At 53.9% G+C, this 24,257-nt stretch overlaps 1 protein-coding gene across 8 annotated transcripts in view; it reads left to right on the plus strand.

Annotated features, from left to right (window-relative positions):
* Positions 1–24,257, plus strand: part of CDH22 (cadherin 22) — a 177,231-nt gene that overhangs the window by 50,123 nt on the left and 102,851 nt on the right. For 7 of the 8 annotated variants that reach the window (XM_038369499.2, XM_043495891.1, XM_043495890.1 and 4 more), the window contains exons 2-3: positions 5,021–6,123; positions 17,214–17,508. In XM_038369499.2, the coding sequence (XP_038225427.1) occupies positions 5,848–6,123; positions 17,214–17,508 (571 nt within the window). In that variant the 5' untranslated portion in view covers positions 5,021–5,847. Of the gene's footprint in view, positions 1–5,020; positions 6,138–17,213; positions 17,509–24,257 lie in introns of those variants that run through there. The other variant, XM_043495892.1, reaches the window with a different exon arrangement.

A 24,257-nucleotide genomic window follows, 5' to 3' on the forward strand; every position in this document is an offset into this window, starting at 1 on the left:
CCCAACAGGGTCTCTCAGCCGATATCCTGGAGAACCCCAACGACCAGCCAGCCCAACCCCTCCTGTGTCAGCACAGGGATCTGGGCTATAGGCAGGGCGAGGGGCTTCATCCCTGGGACCCTCGCCCAGCTCACACAGCCCTTTAGCATCTGGTGAGCCTGCATCACCTGGGGCCTGACAACAGTTCTCTCTGTCCCAGGGTTTCACCACCCCAGGAATGTCTCCCCATTGACCGTCACCTTCTGCTCCCACTGGGGGTATGAGGGGCCTGGCCCCAGGAAACTACACACAGACATATAGCTTGGGGTCAGGAGTGGGAGCCTGTCCACCTCCCCACCCATCTGGCTGACTGAGTCTATGGCCTTGGGACCCAGCAAGGGAGCTAGACATGGGGGCTTTTCCGCAGGGTCCCCCTGCTTCAAATCGCCAGCTGCTCAAAGGCAGTGAGGTGGGCATCCGCATCGCCCCCCTGTCCTTAACCAGGGGCAGCAATGTAGTCTCGAGGTTCCCAGTGGAACTGGCACCCCAGGGTCTATCCCCACTCACCGCTGGGAGGTCCCCTCTGCCTCTCTGCTCCACCATCGCCAGTTCATGCTGCTGCTGCTTCTGCAGCTCTTTCTTGGGCTCTCGCTGTCTCTCACAGGTTTCAGAGTAGCAGCCGTGTTAGTCTGTATTCTCAAAAAGAAAAGGAGTACTTGTGGCACCTTAGAGACTAACAAATTTATTAGAGCATAAGCTTTCGTGAGCTACAGCTCACTTCATCGGATGCATTTGGTGGAAAAAACAGAGTAGAGATTTATATACACACACACAGAGAACATGAAACAATGGGTTTATCATACACACTGTAAGGAGAGTGATCACTTAAGATAAGCCATCACCAACAGCAGGGGGGGGAAGGAGGAAAACCTTTCATGGTGACAGCAGGTAGGCTAATTCCAGCAGTTAACAAGAATATCAGAGGAACAGTGGGGGGTGGGGTGGGAGGGAGAAATACCATGGGGAAATAGTTTTACTTTGTGTAATGACTCATCCATTCCCAGTCTCTACAAGCGCTACGATATAACCGCATTTGCTCCAACCCCTCAGACAGAGACAAACACCTACAAGATCTCTATCATGCATTCCTACAACTACAGTACCCACCTGCTGAAGTGAAGAAACAGATTGACAGAGCCAGAAGAGTACCCAGAAGTCACCTACTACAGGACAGGCCCAACAAAGAAAACAACAGAACGCCACTAGCCATCACCTTCAGCCCCCAACTAAAACCCCTCCAACGCATCATCAAGGATCTACAACCTATCCTGAAGGACGAGCCATCGCTCTCTCAGATCTTGGGAGACAGACCAGTCCTTGCTTACAGACAGCCCCCCAATCTGAAGCAAATACTCACCAGCAACCACACACCACACAACAGAACCACTAACCCAGGAACCTATCCTTGCAACAAAGCCCGTTGCCAACTCTGTCCACATATCTATTCAGGGGATACCATCATAGGGCCTAATCACATCAGCCACACTATCAGAGGCTCCTTCACCTGCGCATCTACCAATGTGATATATGCCATCATGTGCCAGCAATGCCCCCTCTGCCATGTACATTGGCCAACTGGACAGTCTCTACGTAAAAGAATGAATGGACACAATCAGACGTCAAGAATTATAACATTCAAAAACCAGTTGGAGAACACTTCAATCTCTCTGGTCACTCGATCACAGACCTAAGAGTGGCTATACTTCAACAAAAAGCTTCAAAACAGACTCCAACGAGAGACTGCTGAATTGGAATTAATTTGCAAACTGGATACAATTAACTTAGGCTTGAATAGAGACTGGGAATGGATGAGTCATTACACAAAGTAAAACTATTTCCCCATGGTATTTCTCCCTCCCACCCCACCCCCCACTGTTCCTCTGATATTCTTGTTAACTGCTGGAATTAGCCTACCTGCTTGTCACCATGAAAGGTTTTCCTCCTTCCCCCCCTGCTGTTGGTGATGGCTTATCTTAAGTGATCACTCTCCTTACAGTGTGTATGATAAACCCATTGTTTCATGTTCTCTGTGTGTGTGTATATAAATCTCTACTCTGTTTTTTTCACCAAATGCATCCGATGAAGTGAGCTGTAGCTCACGAAAGCTTATGCTCTAATAAATTTGTTAGTCTCTAAGGTGCCACAAGTACTCCTTTTCTTTTTGTCTCTCACAGTCCTCTTGCTCCCTCGGATTCAGCTCCAATCCCGTCCGTCTCCGATCCCCCGATGGGGAACCTGATCGTGAAAACCATCGTCTGGTCGCGGACAGGAGTCTTGGGGATGCCTGGCTACCACTCCAGCTGCTCCCAGATCCTGCTATAGCCCCATCTGGGTCAGAAATCTGCTCCTTAGAGTGGTCATCCTCCTCCAGCTGCACAATTAACTGTGCCTTGGTGAACTATCCAATGCTCAACCCTCTCTTTTTGCACAGGGTTACAATGTCCTTCTTAAGGAGATGGTGACAGGCCATCACTCTGCTGTTCCCAAGTTGTTGTGGACTCACAGGCCTGTGTGCTCTCAGCTCCCCACGGTTTCTAGGGAGAACCCCTAGTGCACCAGCCCTTCTCAAGGTCACCATCTTTTTGCCAGGGTCGAGCTGCAGACTTCTCCGCCCCTGGGACCGCTGGCTGCAATCCCCAGGGGAACCCTGTTACTGCAAAAGTCCTTCTCTCTCCCAGGGCCAAGCCGCAGGCTCCTCCGCCCCTGAGACTGCTCACCACAGTCCTCAGGGGGACCCCATTACTGCACAGTCCTTCTCGCTGGTCACACACTTCCAGGGGTTAACCGCCCCCCGAAACCGTTCCTCTCTGAGCCTTCAGCACACCTGGTCCTCGTCAATCCCCCTTCGTTTTACTGCTCCCCAGTCACTTACTGCAGGAAGCACCATCCATGGGATGCAATACATCCCACCACTGCAACCAGTTGTCACGGAGTCCCTGGGCGATGCTCTGGAACTGCTCCCTACGAAGCCAGGCAGGACTTTCGTGAGGTCTCCTCTCTGTGAGCAGCCTGTCTGCAGGACACACAGTTCACACGGCTTCCACTTTCCTGGGTCTGATCTCGGAGCATTCAGCATCCTCTGCCCCTCCGTGTGCTTCTCCCAGCGAGTCCACCCAGTCGGGCTCCTGGGGAAGCCAGAGGGTCCTGCACCCCAACTCTGCAGTCAGATGTGACTCTCAGCCAGCCAGTAAAATAGAGGTTTATTAGCTGACAGGAACATGGTCTAAAACAGAGCTTGGAGGTGCAGAGAACAGGACCCCTCAGCCGGGTCCATTTTGGGGGGCAGTGAGCCAGACAACCACGTCTGCACTTCACTCCTCGTTCCCAGCCAGCCCCAACTGACTCCCCCTCCAGCCCCATCTCCTCTGGGCTTTGTCCCTTTCCCCGGGCCAGGAGGTCACCGGATTCCTTTTGTTCTCCAACCCTTTAGCTCTCACCTTGCAGTGTGGAAGGGCCCAGGCCATCAGTTGCCAGGAAACAGGGTGTCGGCCATTCTCTGTGTCCAGACCCCTGCACACACCTGCCCTCTAGGGGTCTGCAACGATCATACACCCCTATCCCACCACCTAGATACTTAAGAAATGCCTAGGGGAAACTGAGGCACCCCTACAGTATTCAGAGGAAACATTAAGAACAGTCCCACATCGTCACAAGGCCCCACCCTTGGCCTGGGGGCTCTTCTCTCCCCAGGGCAGAGCTGAGGCCAACCTGTAGCTAGAAAACCTGCTTTAGCTGGATCGCTGCTGGGAGGAATTTGTTGTCAGGCACTCAGGCAGGTTTGCGGAGTCTGTAAAACCCTGGACCTAGTGAGATTTGTCAGCCCCGGTCGTTGCCCAGCAGGGCCGGACTAGAGTGGTCTGACTTGGAGACGAAAGCTCCACAATATCCAGAGACTTTCCGGTCAGGCGTGACTGTGTTACACTGTCCATTGTCATTGATGCTTTGTACAGCATGTTTATGTACACGCCTGTGCTTTCTAGTTTTGTGTGTGCCATTATTGTTTGATACAGGGCATTTTGCTCCCCAGGAGCAGCTGGCTCTGGCCATCTAGAGATGGGGCTAGATCAGAGGCGGGCAAACTGCGAGCCACATCCAGCCTGTGGGACTGTTCTGCCCGGCCCCTGAGTTCCTGGCCCGGGAGGCTCAGCCCCCGGCCCCTCCCCTGCTGACCCCCTCCCTCGCAGTCTCTGCTCACTGCACGGCCGGGGCAACGTTCTGGGCAGCGCGGCTGTGAGCTCCTGGGGCAGCGCAGCTGCAGAGCCAGGCCTGACCCGGGGCCCTCTGCCCTGCGCGGCCCGTGGCGGCCTGACCCGAATTTGGGCTGGCAGCTCCTTCCCAATCTGAGAATATCAAAGGGGAGGCTGGTGAGAGGAGCTGGACAGGCTAATGGGTGGAGGCCAGAATTGGGGAGCCAGTCTCCCCTGAGCTCCAGTCCTGGCTCAGGCCGATGTTGTCCAAAGCACGCACTCATTAGGGTGCTCAGCTGCACGCACAGGGTGTCACGCAAAACCTGTGCCCCTCAGCCCTGGACCAACAGCCACTATTGGGAGAGTTAGCTTGTGAGGCCCTCCCGACACCGTCTGATCACCCCGAGTTACTGTACTCACTCTCACTTGGATCCCAGAAGCAGCGTGAGGGGGAGGCGCGCTGGTTTGAGCTGTCGCTGTTCTCCGGATCCCTGCTAAATACAGGAATTTCCATAGAGATGAAAGCTCCACTGCTCTGCTACCCTCCTCCTCCTCCTCCTCCTCCCTATGTCCCTGGATCTAGCAGCTCCTGCAATGCCAGGCTCCCACACGTGGCATCAAGGGAGGGGGCAGCAGCATCACAAGAAAGAGAGAAAGCAGGGGAGAAAAAGAGCCATGCAGAGAGCACAGGAGATGAAGGAAGTATGAGGGGCAGCCAGGCAAGGGGAGGCACTCAGAGAGGGGAGTGCAGTGCTCAGCCCAGGGGTCGTCACTAACATCTTGGCCTCTTTCAGGTTCCCAGAGACGCTGTCAGTTGCCCTGTGCTCACCTGAGTAAACTGGCAGAGGATGGAAGTGACCAGCAGCAGCTTGGCGAAGGGTTCTCCTCTGGAAACTGGAGTGCAACAGCCGCAAAGATGGAGAATACAAATGCCCTCAGCCTGAGCAGCCCTGTGCCAGGGCCTGCCACACCTGAATCTGTAGCCTGATAGCACAGGGCCTGTTTCCGGAGTGGGTGAGCGCCCGTCTCGGCCACAACAGACCGCTCCTGTTAAGATCTCTCATGAAACTTAATGCAAAGGTGCTTGCTCTGCTGTCCTGCAAACTACAGGTGCAGCTTTCTCTGCCCCCACAGGGAGAGCCCTGCCACAGGCAGCAGAACCCCTCTCTGCTTGCTGAAGTGTCCCCAGGGTGGCATGTGGAGAGAGCAGAGGGGGGGATAAATGGTCTTTTGACCCCTGGCTCCCAAGGAACTGCAGCCACCAGCCCAGCCACGGAGCAGTGCAGCCCTGGGTCGCTGGCAAATCAGGCACGAGAAAACTGATGGGAAAGCACTAGTTGTCTGGCCACACAGAGTCTCTGAGAGTGCCCAGGCTGTAGCCTCTTTCAGGCAGAAAGCTTGACTGTTCTCTCCTTGCTCAGCCCGATGCCAGGAGCCGAGGATGCTGGTCGCTTGTTGCTGTCAGCAGCATGCCTGGGGCCTTGGCAGACGTAACTCCTAGCCCACAGGCACCCTAAGGAGCCTGAGTCCCTGGAGTGAGGTCTTGGCGGGGATGGGGAAGCTGCCCCATCCGGGCTGGTGAGCCCCACAGTGGTGGTGTCGGGCCCTTTCCTGACAAAGGATGTCAGCATCGTCTCTGAAAGCCACTCTCCATGCAGCCTCCCGGTGCGCAGTAGTGATGGCTCTGCCAGGCTTCTCGTGGACCATACTTCTGCTACTCTGTGCCCTGGAGCAGCTGGGGGCCCTGGCCATGCACACGGAGGCTGGGAGGCCGGGCCTGGAGCAGTCAGGGAACAGCATGCTGCTGGCAGGCGGACGTGTGAAGCGCGGCTGGGTGTGGAACCAGTTTTTTGTGGTTGAGGAGTACACGGGCACGGAGCCGCTGTATGTAGGAAAGGTAAAGTGACCTTGGTATGTCTCTGCAGGGCACAGGCCTGTTGCCGGGAGGGGAGGGGGCTGGAGCTAGGCCAGGAGCATGGCCAGGCACAGCGGGTGTCCCTGCCACACGGGAGGAAAGGCCCTTGCTGGGGAAGGGCTGTACTGAAGGCAAGGAGCATCCCTGGGTGGGGTGGGAAGGCTGGTCAAGTGGATTAGGAGCTCTCAGGGCTGGGCAGTTTTAGACACAGTCATCGTTTGATGGGGCTTCAGTAGGACCAGTAGGTTCAGAGAAAATCCAGAGCAGGGAATACCCCCTAGATGGACAGCTGTCACCTCCAGTGCTGTGTAGGCACAGGGGGAGGGGAGGAGGCAAACTGGCAGCACTAGGGGGAAGGACAGGCTGAAGGTGTCCCAGGGGGGCGATGGAAAGGGGGGCTGGTGGTGTCGGGGGGCTGACGATGCCCTCAATGGGAGGGGATGAGGGGAAGTGGTAGGCAATGCCCTGGGGATACATGGAGAAGGGGGACTGGCAGTGTCCCAGGGGGTGATGGGACATGTGGGGGGGGCTGGCGGTGTCTGTGGGGGGCGATGGAACATGTGGAGGGGGCTGGTGGTGTCTGTGGGGGGCGATGGAACATGTGGAGGGGGCTGGCGGTGTCTGTGGGGGGCGATGGAACATGTGGGGCTGGCAGTGCCCCTAGTGGGGTGATAGGAAGTGTGTGGGGGCTGGCGGTGTCTGGGGGGAGCGATGGGGTGGGGGCTGGCGGTGTCTGGGGGGAGCCATGGGAAATGGTGGTGGGCTGTCAGTGCCCCCAGTGGGGTGATGGGAAGTGGTGGGGGCTGGCGGTGTCCTTGGGGGTGATGGGAAGGGGGGCTGTCAGTGCCCCGGTGGGGTGTTGGGAAGTTGGGGGTGATGGGAAGTGGGGGTGGCAGTGCCCTGGTGGGACGATGGGAAATGAGGGGGACTGGTGGTGCTGTGGGGGGGTGATGGGAAGTGGGGGGGCTTGTGGTGCTGTGGGGGGCGATGGGAAGCAGGATGGTGGTGCCCCCGGTGGGAGGGGATGAGGGGAAGAGGAGGTGGTGGGCAGTGCCCTGGGGAGCGCCCCGACACACGGAGTGCAGTGACTGTTCAGTGATGGTGCTGTGGGGGGAGATGGGAAGTCGGGGGAGCTGGTGGTGCCCCCAGTGAGAGGGGATGAGGGGAAGGGGCAGTGCCCTGGGGAGCGCCCCGACACACACAGTGCAGTGACTATCCAGTGGTGGTGCTGGGTTCTGATGGACACGTGACCCTTGCTGCAAAGCTGGATGAGCAGGGGCAGGGAGCTTGGAGTGGGGTGGAGGATGGGCTCTGTGGAAACAGGGATTTTGCACAGCAGGGCCAGACTGGGCCCTGGGACTTGCCACACTGGGCAAGCGCATGCTCCTGCTGGGTGTGTGCCTGGGGGGCAGCCCAGCCCCGAGAGGCAAGTTACTATCCCATCCAGAACCATCCTCTCCCTGGGAACGCCCAAGGGTGGGTAGGGGCAATGGCTGTGCCCTGACGGGATGCACATCAATCCCTCACTCCAGCCCAGGACGAAAGGAGGACTTGTGGCACCTTAGAGACCAACAAAGTTTATCTTGACATAAGCTTTCGTGACGATACAGCTAACTCATCATCACCGGACTGCATTCACGGGTTCCCTCTTCCTTCCCCCGCAACAGGCATATGGGGCCCTTGCATCCCCTCCCTCCCGCCAACCACTGCATTCCTCTCCAGGGGTAGCTCCATGGCACTGCACTCCCCTCCCCCACAAGATAGCTCCATGGCCACTGCATTCCCCCAAGTCGTCCTCTTGCAAGGGTGGTTGTGTGGGTTTCAGCACTCTCCACCACTGCGCTTGCTTAACAGTCTCATGCGGCGGACTTGAGCCTCAAACTTAACCAGGCCAGATGTCCCCTGAGCACTGTGCCTGGCTGTTTTCTGGTTCATGGTCCATGCAGATTGGGCTGTGCTCAGAGAAAAGGCCCCTTCAGGCCTCCATGTGCAAATCCGCCCTCTCTGTTCTCTGCCCAATTAGTTACCCCCAGAGTAAAGGGTGTTGCTGTATTTACATAATGTGATTCCAATTGCATTAACAAGATTTGCATGGAATGCACTTAATCTGCCCTCTATTTGCATATGAATGTGCCACGGCCGGGATGCTGGGGGGGGGAACGTTCTTAGGGCAAAGGTTAATATTACAGGTTTCAGAGTAGCAGCCGTGCTAGTCTGTATTCGCGAAAAAGAAAAGGAGTACTTGTGGCACCTTAGAGACTAACAAATTTATTTGAGCATAAGCTTTCGTGAGCTACAGCTCACTTCATCGATGAGCTTATGCTCAAATAAATTTGTTAGTCTCTAAGGTGCCACAAGTACTCCTTTTCTTTTTTGCTAATATTACAGGTGCAGAGTCACTTTGTTATAGGCCAAGGGCTGGGGTCTGGCTCCTATGTCCCAGTCCTGGGTGGTACGTGGGGGATGGGCTAGTGCCTGGGCAGTAGTCCGGGGTTATGGGAATTACTGGGGCACAGGAGAATGGAGTTTGCCTTCCTCGTGGCAGTATTGATATTACGCTCATGCCAAGTCAAGATCAGGCTGCATTGCACTGGGCTCTGTACAGCACCCAGGGAGACTCAGCCAGTGCCAAACCCTGCCGTTGGGTTTGAGACTGATGATGGGGTGGGGAGGCAGGACAACGGGGGGTGGGGAGATAAGCTGGTGTGGGTGCGTAGGCTCCACAGAGCCAGTCCTGTGTCCCCGTGAGAGCTGAGTGCAGGGCCTGGCACAGTGGCTGTTGACCAGGGGAGTGACAGTGTGCTAACTTCAGAGGCGACTCAGTTCATGCCATTTGTATCTTCTCTTTCCCTTAGCGTTTCCCTCTCTGCTAGATGATGAATGCTGCTGTTAGACCTGGTACCATGGAGATGCTCCGAACCTCTGGTGAGGGGTGTGGTGTGAAAGCCCAGAGAGACAGTAACTGTGGTAGCTAACTGCATGTTGCCCCTGCCAGCAGCTGGGGCTGGCATGTGCTTGTTCTCCAGCACCCAGGTTGGCACTCAGTGTTTGTGCAGTGTGGATGGCCCCCCAGCCCTGCCCATGTGATGTGTTTGGCTGGTGCTTTCCTCAGTGCTCTGTGATTAGGCCATCCCAGGGTGCCCTCTCCTCCTTCCCGTTCCAGCACAGTGAGCAAGCGTCTCCATTGCCCAGCATGCCCTGATGCAGGCGCAGCGTGGACTGTGTTGGGTCGATCCCCTGTGTCAGCTGGGGCAGAGCAGCGTGCTGTGAGTCAGTTCTAATGGCTTGGCTGTGCTTGGGGCACATATGCTTCAGGGCTGTGAGTCTGGGGGGATGCTAGGTGGACAGGATCACGAGTGAGGTTCCAGTTGAGTTTTAAACAATCCTCTGTGCCCGTTTTTGCAGACGCTCAGGAAGCCTTGCTCCTCCATGAAGATGCTGGATGCAGTTACAGTTAATTGACAGCTCCCCTGGGGAGCAACTTGAAGCATCAGGCCTTGTTGAATTCCAGAGGTAGCCTAGCAACAGCCTCATTTCCAAAATGAACTCAGGAACCTAAAACTGGCCCATTTTACACCCCCTTTCCACATCACCTGCCAGCCCGGAGTGAACAGCCAGGCCACACACAGAACAGTTCCCTGTAAATATCCCTCTCAAAGGCCTGCTCTCCCCGACAGCTGCTGTCCAGGCTGGGGCTGGAGTAGCCAGGAGCTGCTCCCGCAGCCTGCACTCCTGCCCTGCTCCCCACAGTGCCCCTGCCAGGAGAGGCTGGGGAGAATGACACCAGTTACAATCTCTTCCTGCTGATGGTGTTTTAACTTCTCCATAGCGTGGCTCCGTTATGGAGCAGCTGTGAGCCTCCCATGGTCAGTGTTCCTGCACTTCTCCCTGGAGAACGTGTGGCAGAGACAGACAGGTATGGGAGCTGCTGGTAGCTCCCTCTAGGAGGCACCTACACAGTTCCCAGCAGTGCCACCAGCTGGGAAAGGCTTGGCTAGCCTCCCACACCCCTCCATGTGCTCATCTGCGGGCCAATAACATTTCTGTACAAGATGGATTCTCTTGCTAATCCTTTTTTGGAACTGTAATTTCCCCTGAGGCTGCTGTCAGTTTGATGTGGATTTCTTTGGGTTTTTTAAGGAGAATTATGGGGTCAGCGCTAGTTACAAACTTCTGCATGTGGACAGATCTATTTTAGATAAAAGGGGATTAAAGGGAAAAAAGCAGATTTAATTAAGTTGCTAATATTTAAAGAAAATTGATGAACTAAGGCTTTATGAGCTGGAGCAAACACAGAGCATGCCTTCATTATGGCCAGTTTTTATTTGATTTTCTTTAGTTTTCAATCCCAAAGTAGTTTTTATTTGTGTATCTGTGCTTGCTTTTTAATCATTTTAATAAGGAAAATGCACCTCTATTCACATTTAATTTTGATTTAATTAGTAGGTAGTATGAATGGCCTTGTAAAATCCCAGTGTTAGCCCTTTAGAGCAGGGAAATAATTTCCCTTTTTAACAAACTGAACAGATGAAAGATTTTCGTCTTTTCTAAGAGGCCCTTTTCCCAGCATTGCCCAGACACACCTCGTCACTAGGAATAAGGAGTTTCTCCATGGCTGAATGTGGGGCTTCCTTCCCCCTCCTGGGTGAAGAGCATGTCCAGGAGGGAAGGGGTCATTGCACCCTGCTCCGGAGCTGCTGCTTTATTGTAAATTATGGGCTGGTGAGAGACAGCCTCCCAGCTGTGCTCTGGAGATGCTGGGATTACATTTGCCCTGGATTCACCTGCTCCTGGTGTGCCAAGAAGTTGGGACGAAGCACGGAGAGGCCTATTGTCCCAGGAAGGGGCAGGTTTCAGGGGTTAATGATGCAGATGCATATTCTGATCTCACCCCAGTGTAAGTCTGGAGTAACTCCATTGACTCCTGATTTACCCTGGCACAGTTGAGATGGGATCCAGGCCAATGGGGTCTCTGGAGTTGGTTGTCCCTGTGGCTATCTGCGCTGTGGGATGGCTGCTGTCTCTGATCCTTTGGCTCTTGGCACTGTCAAACTCAGCACCCTCTGGCTGTATGCACTGTCATAGCCACTCTTGAGCCATCTACAAAGTAATCCCAGTGCAAGGTTTGTTCTCCAGATTGGCTTGGGAGAGGCTGGCTTTGCCCATTGGTCATGCACTCCTGGAAAGGCCTTGGGGACATTTGGGGCAGGTGTGCACTGGCCACAGCACAGGGCGAGGAGTTTTTCTGTGACACCACTCACCAGAGCCACCCTGCAGCTTGTCACCGTATTTAGTTTCTGTGCTGGTGGGTCTGTGGTGGCAAGGGGGGGCAGGCCAGGAACGAGCAATAGTGTGTGTCACTGCAGAACCGGATGTATTGGCAGAGCTGGGGTGGGGATGGGGGCAAAGACCAGGACTGTGGTGCCTTGGCAGAACTCTGGGTGGGTGGGAGACCAGACTGCAACTTCTGGAGGTGCTGCAGCTCAATCTGGAGGAGGTTTGTAGGATGTGAGGGGCTCTGGGAATGCCGTAGGAGCCAGTGGTAGGGCTAAGGTGCACTGGTAGAGCTATGCAGAAGATGCTAACCCAAACCTGCCTCCACGTTGATGCCATTCACCCCTCACCCCTGTGAACAGGACGGATCACCAAAATCCATCCCAACATTTAAATGGACGGTAAGAAGCCAAATGCAGCATGGGTACGTCAACATGCAATTAAACACCCGCGCCTGACCTGTCAGCTAACATGAGCTTGTGGGGTTCCGGCCACAGGCTGTATAATCAGTCCCAGAGCCTTGGCTCCAGCCTAGGATCAAACGTCTACACTGCAAGAGCCCGGGCCTGAGTCAGCTGACATGGGCCAGGCGCAGGTGTTTAATTGCAGTATAGACATGCCCCATGGGGCAAATGATCCAGGGGCAGCTGCTGCAGGTGTCAGAGCTCAGGTTAGTGCTGTGTGCCAAGTTCACTGACTGGCATCTCAGAGAGAGAGCCCGAGAAATCAGACTGTTGCATTTTTGTGCTTTAAAAACCTGCATATCCATATTGTGGCCCAGGTTTCAGAACTGCTCTGAGGTCCGACTGGCCATGTGCGTGCCCAAACCCTGTGCTGGTGCATACAATATTGGTGATTGTACACCAGGTTAGGGGTGTAAATGCAGACTCACTTTCACACCCAAAGCACCCCCTGCTCCTTCTCCAACCCTCCTTGCTGTCTCCCCTCAGACACCTGCAGACGGTTATCCTACTCCCCCGTTAGTTGTTGTTTAGCCAAGTGATGCAGATTTAGGTCATTAATCTTCTCTTGTAAATCTATCTTTCCAGCCCCCGGAGTGCGGGCTCCGTTTTCCTCCCTGGTTTTCCAGGTTTCAGGGCTGCTGGCATCTGCTCTGAGCATGGAGTCAGTGTTAAGCAAATGTGGAGCAGGGATATGCTGCGAGTTTGGACTGTTTGCTGGGCAAAGGGGCTGGATGGGCAGGTTTATCTCCTGGCTGATAATTAATCAAGAGTCTTGTCACTGTTGTTATGAGCAGAGAAATGCATTTGTGTATGTGGCCTCTGCACTTTATGGAACTGATACAGTCCCTGCCATGGTGTTTCAGTCTCTGGCAAGAGTTGACATGGGGCAGAAGTATGTGATGCAGAGCAGACAAGGTCATTCCTGTGCAAACCACTGGATGACAACCTTATGGCTGCAATCCCCGCAGGGCTGGGATATTGCCCAGGCAACAGGAAGGGTATGTCCAGGGTGGCTTGCCTCTTTAAATGAAGCAGGTCCTGTGTCCTGTGTCAGAGCAGGCACTCCCATTTGGTCAGTTGAGAGGATCTGAACCAACTGGGGCTAGAAAGGATTAGGGAGAGTCAGAGGGAGGAGGGATGGACGCTGACGTTCTGTGGAGAAAGCTGAAGAGCAGCAGAGGGGTTTGCTGGCTAACCTTCCCACACTGGAGTGCTAGGGCTGGAGGGAGCTGAAGGTCAGCAGAGGGAGTTGCCTACTGACATCCAAATTGGGGAGCCTGGGGCTGGAGAGGGCTATAGACAGGAACAGTGGATGGGCTTACCCTCTGAGGTGTCCATGAAGTAGAGCTGGAGCCAGAGAGCTGAAGAGGGCTGAGGGCCAAGAGAACAGTGGCAGGGCCCACCTCTGAGAGGATAGCAGAACTGGGGAAGTGACAGAGGATGTGGAAAAAGCTAATGTACTCAATGCTTTTTTTGCCTCTGTCTTCACGCACAAGGTCAGCTCCCAGACTACTGCGCTGGGCAGCACAGCATGGGGAGGAGGTGACCAGTCCTCTGTGAAGAAAGAAGTGGTTCGGGACTATTTAGAAAAGCTGGACGAGCACAAGTCCATGGGGCCGGATGTGCTGCATCCAAGAGTTCTAAAGGAGTTGGCAGATGTGATTGCAGAGCCATTGGCCATTATCTTTGAAAACTCATGGTGATCGGGGGAAGTCCCGGATGACTGGAAAAAGGCTAATGTAGTGCCCATCTTTAAAAAAGGGAAAAAGGAGGATCCTGGGAACTACAGACCAGTCAGCCTCACCTCAGTCCCTGGAAAAATCATGGAGCAGGTCCTCAAGGAATCAATTCTGAAGCACTTAGAGGACAGGAAAGTGATCAGGGACAGTCAGCATGGATTCACCAAGGGCAAGTCATGCCTGACTAATCTAATTGCCTTGTATGAGGAGATAACCAGCCCTGTGGATGAGGGGAAAGCAGTGGCTGTGTTGTTCCTTGACCTTAGCAAAGCTTTTGTTATGGTCTCCCGCCATATTCTTGCCAGCAAGTTCATAGAATCATAGAATATCAGGGTTGGAAGGGACCTCAGGAGGTCATCTAGTCCAACCCCCTGCTCAAAGCAGGACCAATTCCCAACTAAATCATCCCAGCCAGGGCTTTGTCAAGCCTGACCTTAAAAACCTCAAAGAAAAAAGTTAAACTTTAAAGAAGTATTGGCTGGACGAATGAACTATAAGGTGGATAGAAAGCTGGCTAGATCATCAGGCTCAATGGGTAGTGATCAATGGCTCCATGTCTAGTTGGCAGCTGGTGTCAAGTGGAGTGCCCCAAGGGTCGGTCCTGGGGCCGGTTTTGTTCAATATCTTCATTAATGATCTGGAGGATGGTGTGGATTGCACCCTCAGCAAGTTTGCAGATGACACTAAACTGGAAGGAGAGGTAGATATGCTGGAGGGTAGGGATAGGATACAGAGGGCCCTAGACAAATTGGAGGATTGGGCCAAAAGAAATCTGATGAGGTTCAACAAGGACAAGTGCAGAGTCCTGCACTTAGGATGGAAGAATCCCATGCACCGCTACAGACTAGGGACTGAATGGCTCGGCAGCGGTTCTTCAGAAAAGGACCTAGGGGATACAGTGGACGAGAAGCTGGATAGGAGTCAACAGTGTACCCTTGTTGTCAAGAAGGCTAATGACATTTTGGGCTATATAAGTTGGGGCATTGCCAGCAGATCGAGGGACGTGATCGTTCCCCTCTATTTGACTTTGGTGAGGCCTCATCTGGAGTACTGTGTCTAGTTTTGGGCCCCACACTACAAGAAGGATGTGGAAAAATTGGAAAGCGTCCAGCGGAGGGCAAGAAAAATGATTAGGGGACACATGACTTATGAGGAGAGACTGAGGGAACTGGGATTGTTTAGTTTGCAGAAGAGAAGAATGAGGGGGGATTTGATAGCTGCTTTCAACTACCTGAAAGGGGGTTCCAAAGAGGATGGACCTAGACTGTTTTTAGTGGCAGCAGATGACAGAACAAGGAGTAATGGTCTCAAGTTGCAGTGGAGGAGGTTTAGGTTGGATATTAGGAAAAACTTTTTCACTAGGAGGGTGGTGAAACACTGGAAAGGGTTACGTAGGGAGGTGGTGGAATCTCCTTCCCCAGAGGTTTTTAAGGTCAGGCTTGAAAAAGCCCTGGCCTGGATGAGTTAGTTGGGGATTGGTCCTGCTTTGAGCAGGGGGTTGGACTCGATGACTTCCTGAGGTCCCTTCCAACCCTGATATTCTATGATTCTATGAAGTGAGGGAAAGTGAGTATGCCCTCCCTGTGGAGAGGCTGTGGAGGCTTCTGTTAGGAAGAGCAGGGTTGCACTTCAGCTGGAGGGGCTTTGGGATGGCTGTTGTGGCAGGACAGGAGAGGACCGATGAAGACCCCGGGTGGGGTGGAAGGTGCCAGAGTGTGGTATGTGCTATGTCGATGGACTGGCTGTCATGGGATTGTAAGGACAATGTGCACTGGAGTGATCAGTGGGCTGTCTGGGGATTTCCGTTCGGGACTGTTTGCACAAGAGTCTTGTAATGAACCAGCCCCAAGAATGGGTGTTACTGAGTCAAGCAAACCTGGTGTGGAGCCATTAAGGGCCTGAGAAGGAATCTGGGGCCAGAACCCTGCTGTTAGGGCAGCCAGCTGCAAAGGGGTGTCTGGGTGTTTCTATCAAGAGGGGCCAGGTGAGTGAGTGTTTCCTAGGATGGCTTGGCAGGGGTGTATTTTCCAGGTATTGCCAGTCACGCAGGGGTAATTCCTAGGTGATACCAGGCAGGTGGCTGTATTTCCTGCATGATGATGTTTGGTCAGGTGTATTTCCCAGGCAATGCTGGACAGGTGGGTGTATTTTCTGGGTAATGCTGGGCAGGTGAGTATATTTCATGGCAATGCAGGGTGGGAGCATGTATTTGACATAGACAATAATATATGACTAGCACGTAAAGAACATTGAATTGTCCAATGTGTGGGCATCTTACTCACAAAATAAATATATAAACTGTATCTAACAAGATAAATATAATGAAGGCATCATAAAAAGAGGCAGATCCCGGTATAAATTCTTGCTGGTGGAACTGTATGTCTTTAAGGTGGATTATAGAACTGCAGTTTGAAAGATTGAATGGCCCATAAACATTTTCATATTTCATTAGCCGATTAATGGACAGCTCTTTTTTTGGCAACTTTGCTGATTCTCAGCAGAAATTGTGGGGAGTAAATGACTGCGTCTGATGAAACCTTTCTGGGGGCCTGTCCATTATGGATTGCCCCAATTAATGCCCGTGCTGCTCTCCTCTGAGATGCATTCTGCCTGTCCAGTTACTGTTAATAGATTTCTCATAAGTGGCTGGATTGTAAAAACCTCATAACTCAGTTTAATGCCACCAATAAAATTATCTCTGGACGCCTGGCCTGGATTCCAGGTGGCTGCAGGGCAAAGGGAGCTGCTGTTTACCCTTTCACTCCCTCATTCCAAATAGCATCTTAATTAGAAAACGAAGAGGAAATTGTTGGCTAGAAAAGCTGTTTTCCTGAGGGACTGTTTCTGGTGCTGAATTCAGGGCTCATATCCATGCCAGGATGCTGCGTGGGTATGAAGCTGTCACCATGTGGAAGGGCTGGCAGCCGCTGGTATCGAGGGCCAGAGTATGCACACCAGAGTAGTGGGGCAGCTGGCTCGGGTTTGGAAGGGCAGTGAACTGGTGTTTACACACATCAGAGAGTGGGTTTCACAGTGCTGCATGCAGTAACTCAATGCTGGCCTTATGGATGTCGAAGCCTCACATGCTTTGGCTTTGTTCACGTTGTCTCCTGTACTGTCAATCACTCTGTCTTTGAGGGCTGCTCTGGCCCGTGTGATGCGGGGGGGGGGGGGGGGTCTGAGCTGCACAGAATTATTCTCAGCTTCATATTAGAAGGGAGTGTGGCAGTGATCTGGTGACAGGCCTAAGGTCACACAGCAAAGCAGTGGCAGAGCCAGGAATTGAACCCAGGTCTTCCAGGTCCCATCCCAGGACGAGCGCATTGCTTGCTGTTCCCTTACAAGAGGGACAGGCCGATCTGGACTAACTCTTGGCAGTGAAAACCACGCAGCACTGGGCCCCTGCTCTGCCTGCCCTCCCCACCCCAGACCCCTGCTTTAGCCTCTCCCACTCCATGGGCCCAGCCACAGCTCCTCTCTTGCCAGGGGTCTCCTCAATGTCTTGACTCTCACAGCAGGAGTGGCGGCTGTGGCTCCAGCTGGCTCAGTTACCCTCTCTCAGCACCAACCTTCACCCTCTGTCCTTCCTCTGCAGATCCACTCGGACTCAGATGAGGGGGATGGGTCCATCAAGTACACCATCTCCGGGGAGGGCGCAGGAACCATCTTCCTCATTGATGAAGTCACAGGAGACATCCATGCCACCGAGCGCCTGGACCGGGAGCAGAAGACGTTCTACACACTGCGGGCACAGGCCCGGGACCGCCAGACCAACCAGCTGCTGGAGCCTGAGTCTGAGTTCATCATCAAGGTGCAGGACATCAACGACAGTGAGCCCCGTTTCCTGGAGGGGCCCTACATAGGCAGCGTGGCCGAACTGTCCCCCATAGGTAGGTGCCCTGCACCCGCACTGAGCACAAGGTGATGGGGGTGAGGAGCTGGCAGCCCCTGCTCCCTTCCATTACCCTGAGCTGTCAAACTAGAGTCTTGTCCAGCACAAAGAAAAGGAGGACTTGTGGCACCTTAGAGACTAACAAATTTATTTGAGCTTAAGCTTTCGTGAGCTACAGCTCACTTCATATATGTTCCATCCTATGCATCCGATGAAGTGAGCTGTAGCTCACGAAAGTTTATGCTCTAATAAATTTGTTAGTCTCTAAGGTGCCACAAGTCCTCCTTTTCTTTTTGCAAATACAGACTAACACAGCTGCTACTCTGAAACTTGTCCAGCACAAAATCACTTGTCATAAATCCAAGGATTCCAGCAACTGGAGCCAAGGGGGAAAATAAATAAAGCCATTTAGGGAAACAATTGAGTAAATCCTCAGCGCTGATGGCCAGCTGGAGAAGCTCGTGGGCTCGCTCATGAGCCTGTGCAATGGGAGTGGGCTGAGCTGGGTGCCAGCCCTCTGCCCCAGCTATCCTCCATACATGCCAGTCTCTGCTGCTCTCAGGCACTAGGGAGGAGGCCCCAGGCCTTGCTCGAGGTGGGGTCTGCTGCTGGTTAGGATCATACTGAGACTGGTATTTCTTGCCATATCTCCTTGCCTCTGGCTGTGTCTGCGGCACATATGTTCCCAGCTCTCCCCACCCCTGGGATTCCACCTCCCCCATCTGTCAGTGCCTGGCTGCTGTTTCCTGGTCTATTAATTATATTGATTACTTAAAAATTCCCAGTTAATGTTCGGAGGTTTGATTGGTTCTCGTCCCAAGATCAGGCGCAGTATTACTAGAATTCCTGTTTAATTGGGAACCCGGACATACGTGGTCACAACACTCACGCTTTTATTAACATCGTTAGCAAAGTTACAAGCCCTACAGCCCAGCCAGAAAGGCAGAGAGAGCACAGAACGAGCTGAGCCACCCCTTGTAAAACAACCCGACATGTTAGTTCTCCTCACCATCAGCACCATCCCCAGTGGTCATCATCCTGGCATCCCAGACACACGGGTGGGATACATCTATTATAATATGTCTGTGGCGCTGCCAGGCCTAATACATATTCAGGAGAGGCTCAGCCCTTTCCCTGTATTTGTAGTTCCTCACTGTACTGATGCTGGGGTGTTCTTCTCCCATAAATTATTAATCCCCTTCCCTCAAGTTCATTAGCATATATACCCATTAGCTACCATGACACTCGCATTATCGGACATCTGCCGAAGTCTCTAACTAAAGTTGTCCCAGGCTGGGATAAGCCTGCCCCTTGTGGGTACCTGTCAGCAGCGGAGTCCTTGCAGCATGTTACCTTGCGATGCGCTATGTTCTAGGGTTACTCTTGGTTACCTACGTATGCTAAGGCTTGTGCCTTGTGCCATGATTTGTTTAGCTAAGCTATTTTCTTACAGCCTGGAGGCCTGTGGGATCATTACCGCCCCCTGTATCTATGGGCTCACTGGGCAGGGGCTGCTGGTACCAGGTTCGGTGCCCAGCTTCCATTGCAGGCTCAGCCCCTGCTGTGTTTAGCTTCCACAAACCTGGCTGTTCCTGGGCTCCAAGAAGAGAATGTAATGACCCCCTACCATGGCCCAGCCCCTGGAAGGTGCTGCTGGTGGAGACTAGGGCGTCTCTTCCTCACCTCTGCCCAGCACCTTGCAGATTGCTCATTCTCTTTGGTCCTGTCTAGCAGCTGTAGGGCCAGCTGCTCCCTGGTGCTGCTGGCCTGGCAGGTCTGGGTGCCCTGGTGCAGGTATCTCCGCCTCACGCTGGCATTTGGGGGTAGAGCCTGCGTTTGGCATTGTGTTTGCGTGGCCTCCCCACCTGGGAGGCCATGTACCCTGGGGACTTAGAACAAAGCCAGGAGAGGGCAGAATCGTTGGTTATTTCCTCTGTAGGGCCCCATCCTGCACTCCTCACTTGGGCAGAACTCCCACTGTTGCCTGTGGAATACAGAAATGGGCCCATAGCCTCTGTCTCCCTGAACCACTCTGTTGCTCAGGGCCTGTTCATTGTGCACTAGTATGTTCACTAGTGCAAATTTCTTCTGCGTTGGTCTGTTCATGTCCCTCGGTCCCAACCCATGATCCTCCTGCTTTTCCATTCTGGGCTCCCCATACAGTCCTGATCTGCAGCCCCCCTGCCTTTTCAGCACCAAGTCCCATCCCCCAGCTGTGCAGGTCCTGGAGCCCCTCCTGCTATATCTGTGCTTCCCTGGCACCCCTCTCCGAGCTCTGCTACCGCATATCAGTCCTGATCCGAGCCGCCATCCTGTTCCATTCCTACCTGCCCCACAGCTCTGCCAATACTCCTCAACCCTGCCCTGCAGCTCTGGTCACATGCACCCGCTGAGCAGAGGCCGGCAGTGGTGTTGAACTAAGTACAATTGTTCCATAATGGGAGAAAACTTCAGCCGATTGGCTCAGATGTATAAACTCATCCCTCTTGTTTCCTAAGTGAGGCCTACCTCACACACCACACTGCCTTTGCTCCTGTAGTAGGATGTTGTCGGATCTGGAATGCTGTGCACCAGAGCAGGGTCTGTGCGGGGAAGTTTCACAGAGCGTGCTAGCCACACTGGGGAAAGGGCAGAATAGGGTCACACTGGCAGGGGGTTGTTGTGCTTTACTGTGTGTTAAATGTAAGGTGGGGGCGGGGACATGCAATGGGGCAGCAGCAGGGTGTCTGCCCTTTGTCCCTACTTCACGCTGGTAGTGCTTTCTGGCCAAGCCGCAGAATCCATTCACCGTTTTCCCTGTTTCTGGGTGTCATGCTGCTCCCTGTCTGTGTCGGGCCAGGGGCATGGGTTGACTGAGGTGGGCAGCGGGCTTGGGGTTGGCAGGTTGCAAGAGGGGAGGTAGTTAAGGCAGTGGCACTGCAAATCATTGCTCTCCAAAGGCTGCCTCAAGGCAAAAGACAGAGTCTGCACAAGCCTGCCTGACATCAAATGTTAAGGCAGGTCCTGCTTGACAGCCGCAGGGGATGAAAGGTGGAGAGTGACAGGTGCATCGTGGGGTGTGACAGGCAGCACCCTGGAAAGGGGCCCAGGTCTGGTTCCTGTGAGCACCCAAGGAGTTAAGTGCAACAAGGGAAGGGGCCTGGCAGGAAGCCAGAAGGTCAGTCTCTTGCTGTGTTTCCTGGATGCTCTGCTTATTCAGAGCCCTGTGATGGCCTCCAGCACGTACAGATGTGCAGAAATCATTACACCAGAGGGGCTGCTGCTGACTGAATTCCTCCTGACATGCAGTTTCAGCCCCTGTCAGGAACCCTCTCCTCCTTTGGCCAAGAACGCCATCAGCCATGGACCAGGACTCCTGTACAAATGGAAGGCAGGATGCAGGCAGCGAGGGGGAGACGCACCCCCTTCCCAAAAGGGGAAAGCAATGAAATTAACGTAGTTTGCCTGAGCATTGTTTAAAAAGGGCAGAATTCTCGACTTTGGGTGTTAGAGCAGGAGCCCCGTGCTTTGAAAATCACTAACAATTATGGAGTTGCCTGATCACAGGCTGATGTGAACAAGACATATCAAAGGAGACAGTGTCTGTGCAAAATTGGAGATCAGAGGGAGAAAGAAACTCGGTTTCAGTACATGAAAGGAGGAGATTCCTGCAAATTAAAATCCTCAGAAGTGAAAAGTAAAGAGAAGTGTTTGGAGCAGCATTGGACGTGCCTCTGCTGTGCCGCTGCGGAGCGGGGACCTGACAGCCAGCGCTGACCGACAGCCTCTGTCCTGCTGACCCAAGGCAGTCCCGAATTAGCGAGTGTGAGCTGGCGGCCTCCAGCAGCCTGGCCAGCCCCAAAGAGAAGCAAAGACTGTGGGGAAACTGCTCTGGGGCCCAAGGCCCAAACTCTGAAATATCAGGGCAGATGCTTCCTCCTTGCCTGCAGCCGTCCTGCGCTGGAGAGCAGAACAGAGCTCTGCTGCACCAGTGTTGGCCTTATGTCCCAGCTGACCCCCAGCTACAAGGAGAGGGGGAGAGCTCCTTGTGCAGCAGAGGCAGCCAGCGCAGCTGCACAAAGTCCCTCAAAGCAGCTGGGCAGAGATCTGGAGAGTCCATCCAGACACCCAGAGTGCTGCTGACAATGCCCCGAGGGCCCAGGCCATCCAGCACCCCGGCTTCCTTCCCAGAGCTGTACACAGGGCTCAGGTGCTGGAGAGAACCGTCCCGTGTGCTACACCACCAGCAACAGTGGTGGGTCCTGCTTTTGCCAAGCCAGTGACACTGGGAAGCAGCTCCACCCAGGACACTGCACTTGGGGGAGGGAGAGAGGGGAGGTGTTTATGGGAGAGCAGCTCTGCCCTGGGCAATGCATGGGAGGCCAGGTAACTGGAGTGTATGTGTGTGTGGCGGGGCAGCTCTGCCTGGCCACTGCACGGGGGGCGGGGCAGGTAACTGGATTGTGGGGGGCAGCTCTGCTTGGGCACTGCAAAGAGGTGTCGTGTATAGTGTGTGTATGTGGGGGGGGCAGCTCAGACGGGGCACTGCACTGCCGAGTATAAGCAATGTGGGGTGCAGCTCTGCCCCGGGCACTGCATGGTGGGCCAGGTAACTGGAGTGTGGGGGGCAGCTCAGCCTGGGCACTGCACGGAATGAATTTGATGGTCTCTGCTCAAGCCCCGGTGACAGGGGTTTACCCAGCTCCCCACAGCAGCTGGGGCCCAGCCATCTGTCCGTAACTGCTCTGGAAAGGTCCAGGACCCAACTGTTATGAACGGGCCCTCCAGGGTGGCGACCAGGGCTGTCATTTGGCAAGATTTCCTAGACTTTGCTCCCTCATCCAGCAGAAAGGTGAGGGATCGAAAGCTCCTTTCCAAACATGACCTGGCCTAACTGTGCTCTTACTGGGTCCTCCTGCCAGCCAAGCCAGGGTCAACCAGCTGAGAAATCCTCACACTGTCATGTGTCCTGCAGAAAGCCTGGCCAGTTCCCTGCCAGGTCCCCAGCTGCAGCCCCAGCCCAGCGCTCCCCAGGGACGGGGCGTGTTCCTGGTGCACAGAAAGCAGTTAAGTAAACATGGTCAGATGGGCTCCTGCAACCCTAGGAGCTGATCAAGGGACAGTATTTGCATAAAGGAAGAGAACTGATTGGGAGGGAAAGACATCTGGTTTCCCAGCATCTAAGGGAATTGCAAATATTGGAGATTTAAACAAACTATTTCTGAGGAGCTGAGGGCGGTTACACAAAACCAGCTTTGCTCCTGGCTCAGGAAGCAGGAGTGTGAACGGGCTGAGAGGCTGGGAAAGGGGCCAGCATGGTCTGCTGCCCAAGAGAATGTGCCAGGCAGACCCTGTGTGGGAGAAGGGGAGTCTGGCGGCAGTAGGGGTTGAGAGACATAGAGGGCAGGGGAGAGGGAGTGCCCCCCCCCCCCGAATCAGAAGCTCGCTGGAGCTCAGCCGTCGGAGCCAGGCTGTACATACTCTGGACCCAGGGCTCCTTCCAGGCATATGGGAAGTGTCTTGGCCAGTGCTGGGCACAGGGTGTTGGAACACTATGCTGCCGCCACGGTGGAAATTATCTTACAATCTTGCCCAGCACCCCCTGGACTGGCCACAGGCACCGGACAGCAGAGGCTTTCCAGAGGGAGCTGACTCTTTGCAAGCCACCAGCTTGTCATCCAGCCGTTTCACTGGGGTGCCTGAGACATGGGGAGCTGCGAGGATTCACCCACCAGGCCAAGGCCCTCTGGGTTCCCACCACACCACACTGCCCGGGAGGCTAGAGTTCAGCTGTGTGGGGCAGCCAGGGATTTCTGCAGGGAGCTGGGTTAGAGGGGATGGAGCACAGAACTTACCCACTGGGCTCTGGCTGGCATTGTGCTCAGGGTCCTGCAAGCACCCAGAGGTGGGGGATACAGGGAAGATGCTGCGTAGCTGGGTGAGTGCTGAGGCTGCTGCTGCTAAGGATGTGCTGAGCTCTAGCAGCTCTGAACAGGGGCACTTGCTGTCTCTGCTTGGAGCACAAGTTCCCTCTAAGCTGCGAGGCCGGGCAGCCACCCAGCAGGCTATCAAGTGCCGTGCACTTCAGGTGTCCCTCCCCACACTGCTCCTGCCCTCTGCCTTGGAGCCCCAGGCCAGCTGCCCCTGGGACCTCCTGCTTGCTGTGTGTGTGCACGCGCACTGATGTCATTGTGCCCCACCCCTGTACCCCATCTCCTTAGAGCGGTGGGGAGGACACAAGACAGGGCTCAGGATGGAGGAAGCTTGCTGGCAGCTGTAGTTGTGTCTGAACACACAGGCTTCAGACTGCTGAGTGCCGATCTACTTATGCGGGCTGCGTGTGTCGCTCTCTGTCTCACACCCTCACTCACTCACTCAATCTTTCACACTCACCTCCCAACACATACTTGTATTGTTGTTGTTGTTACTTGATACTTCTTTCAAAGTGTGTTGTTTTAGTTTTTTGACTGGTATATGCATTTCAAAATTTTGATTTCTCTCTTACACTTAAATTTAATTATTTGAGTAGTGAGTTCTAAAATGCCTAACTTGTCCTGGCTGGGTAATTATCCCTCTGGTAACTTTTTAAAAATATATATTATATCTAGGTTTTTTGTTTCTACTGGTGGTGCACATTCACACGTTACCTCAGTATGGTGCACATAACAAAATTCATTCCGCATATGGATGGAAAAAATTAGAGGGAACACTGCTGGCTGGCGGGCAGCAGCTGCAATCATCATATCATGGGCAGAGGAGGGTAAGGCA

Source organism: Dermochelys coriacea, chromosome 13 (genome assembly GCF_009764565.3).
Source record: "Dermochelys coriacea isolate rDerCor1 chromosome 13, rDerCor1.pri.v4, whole genome shotgun sequence".
In the NCBI taxonomy this organism is placed as follows: Eukaryota; Metazoa; Chordata; order Testudines; family Dermochelyidae; genus Dermochelys; species Dermochelys coriacea.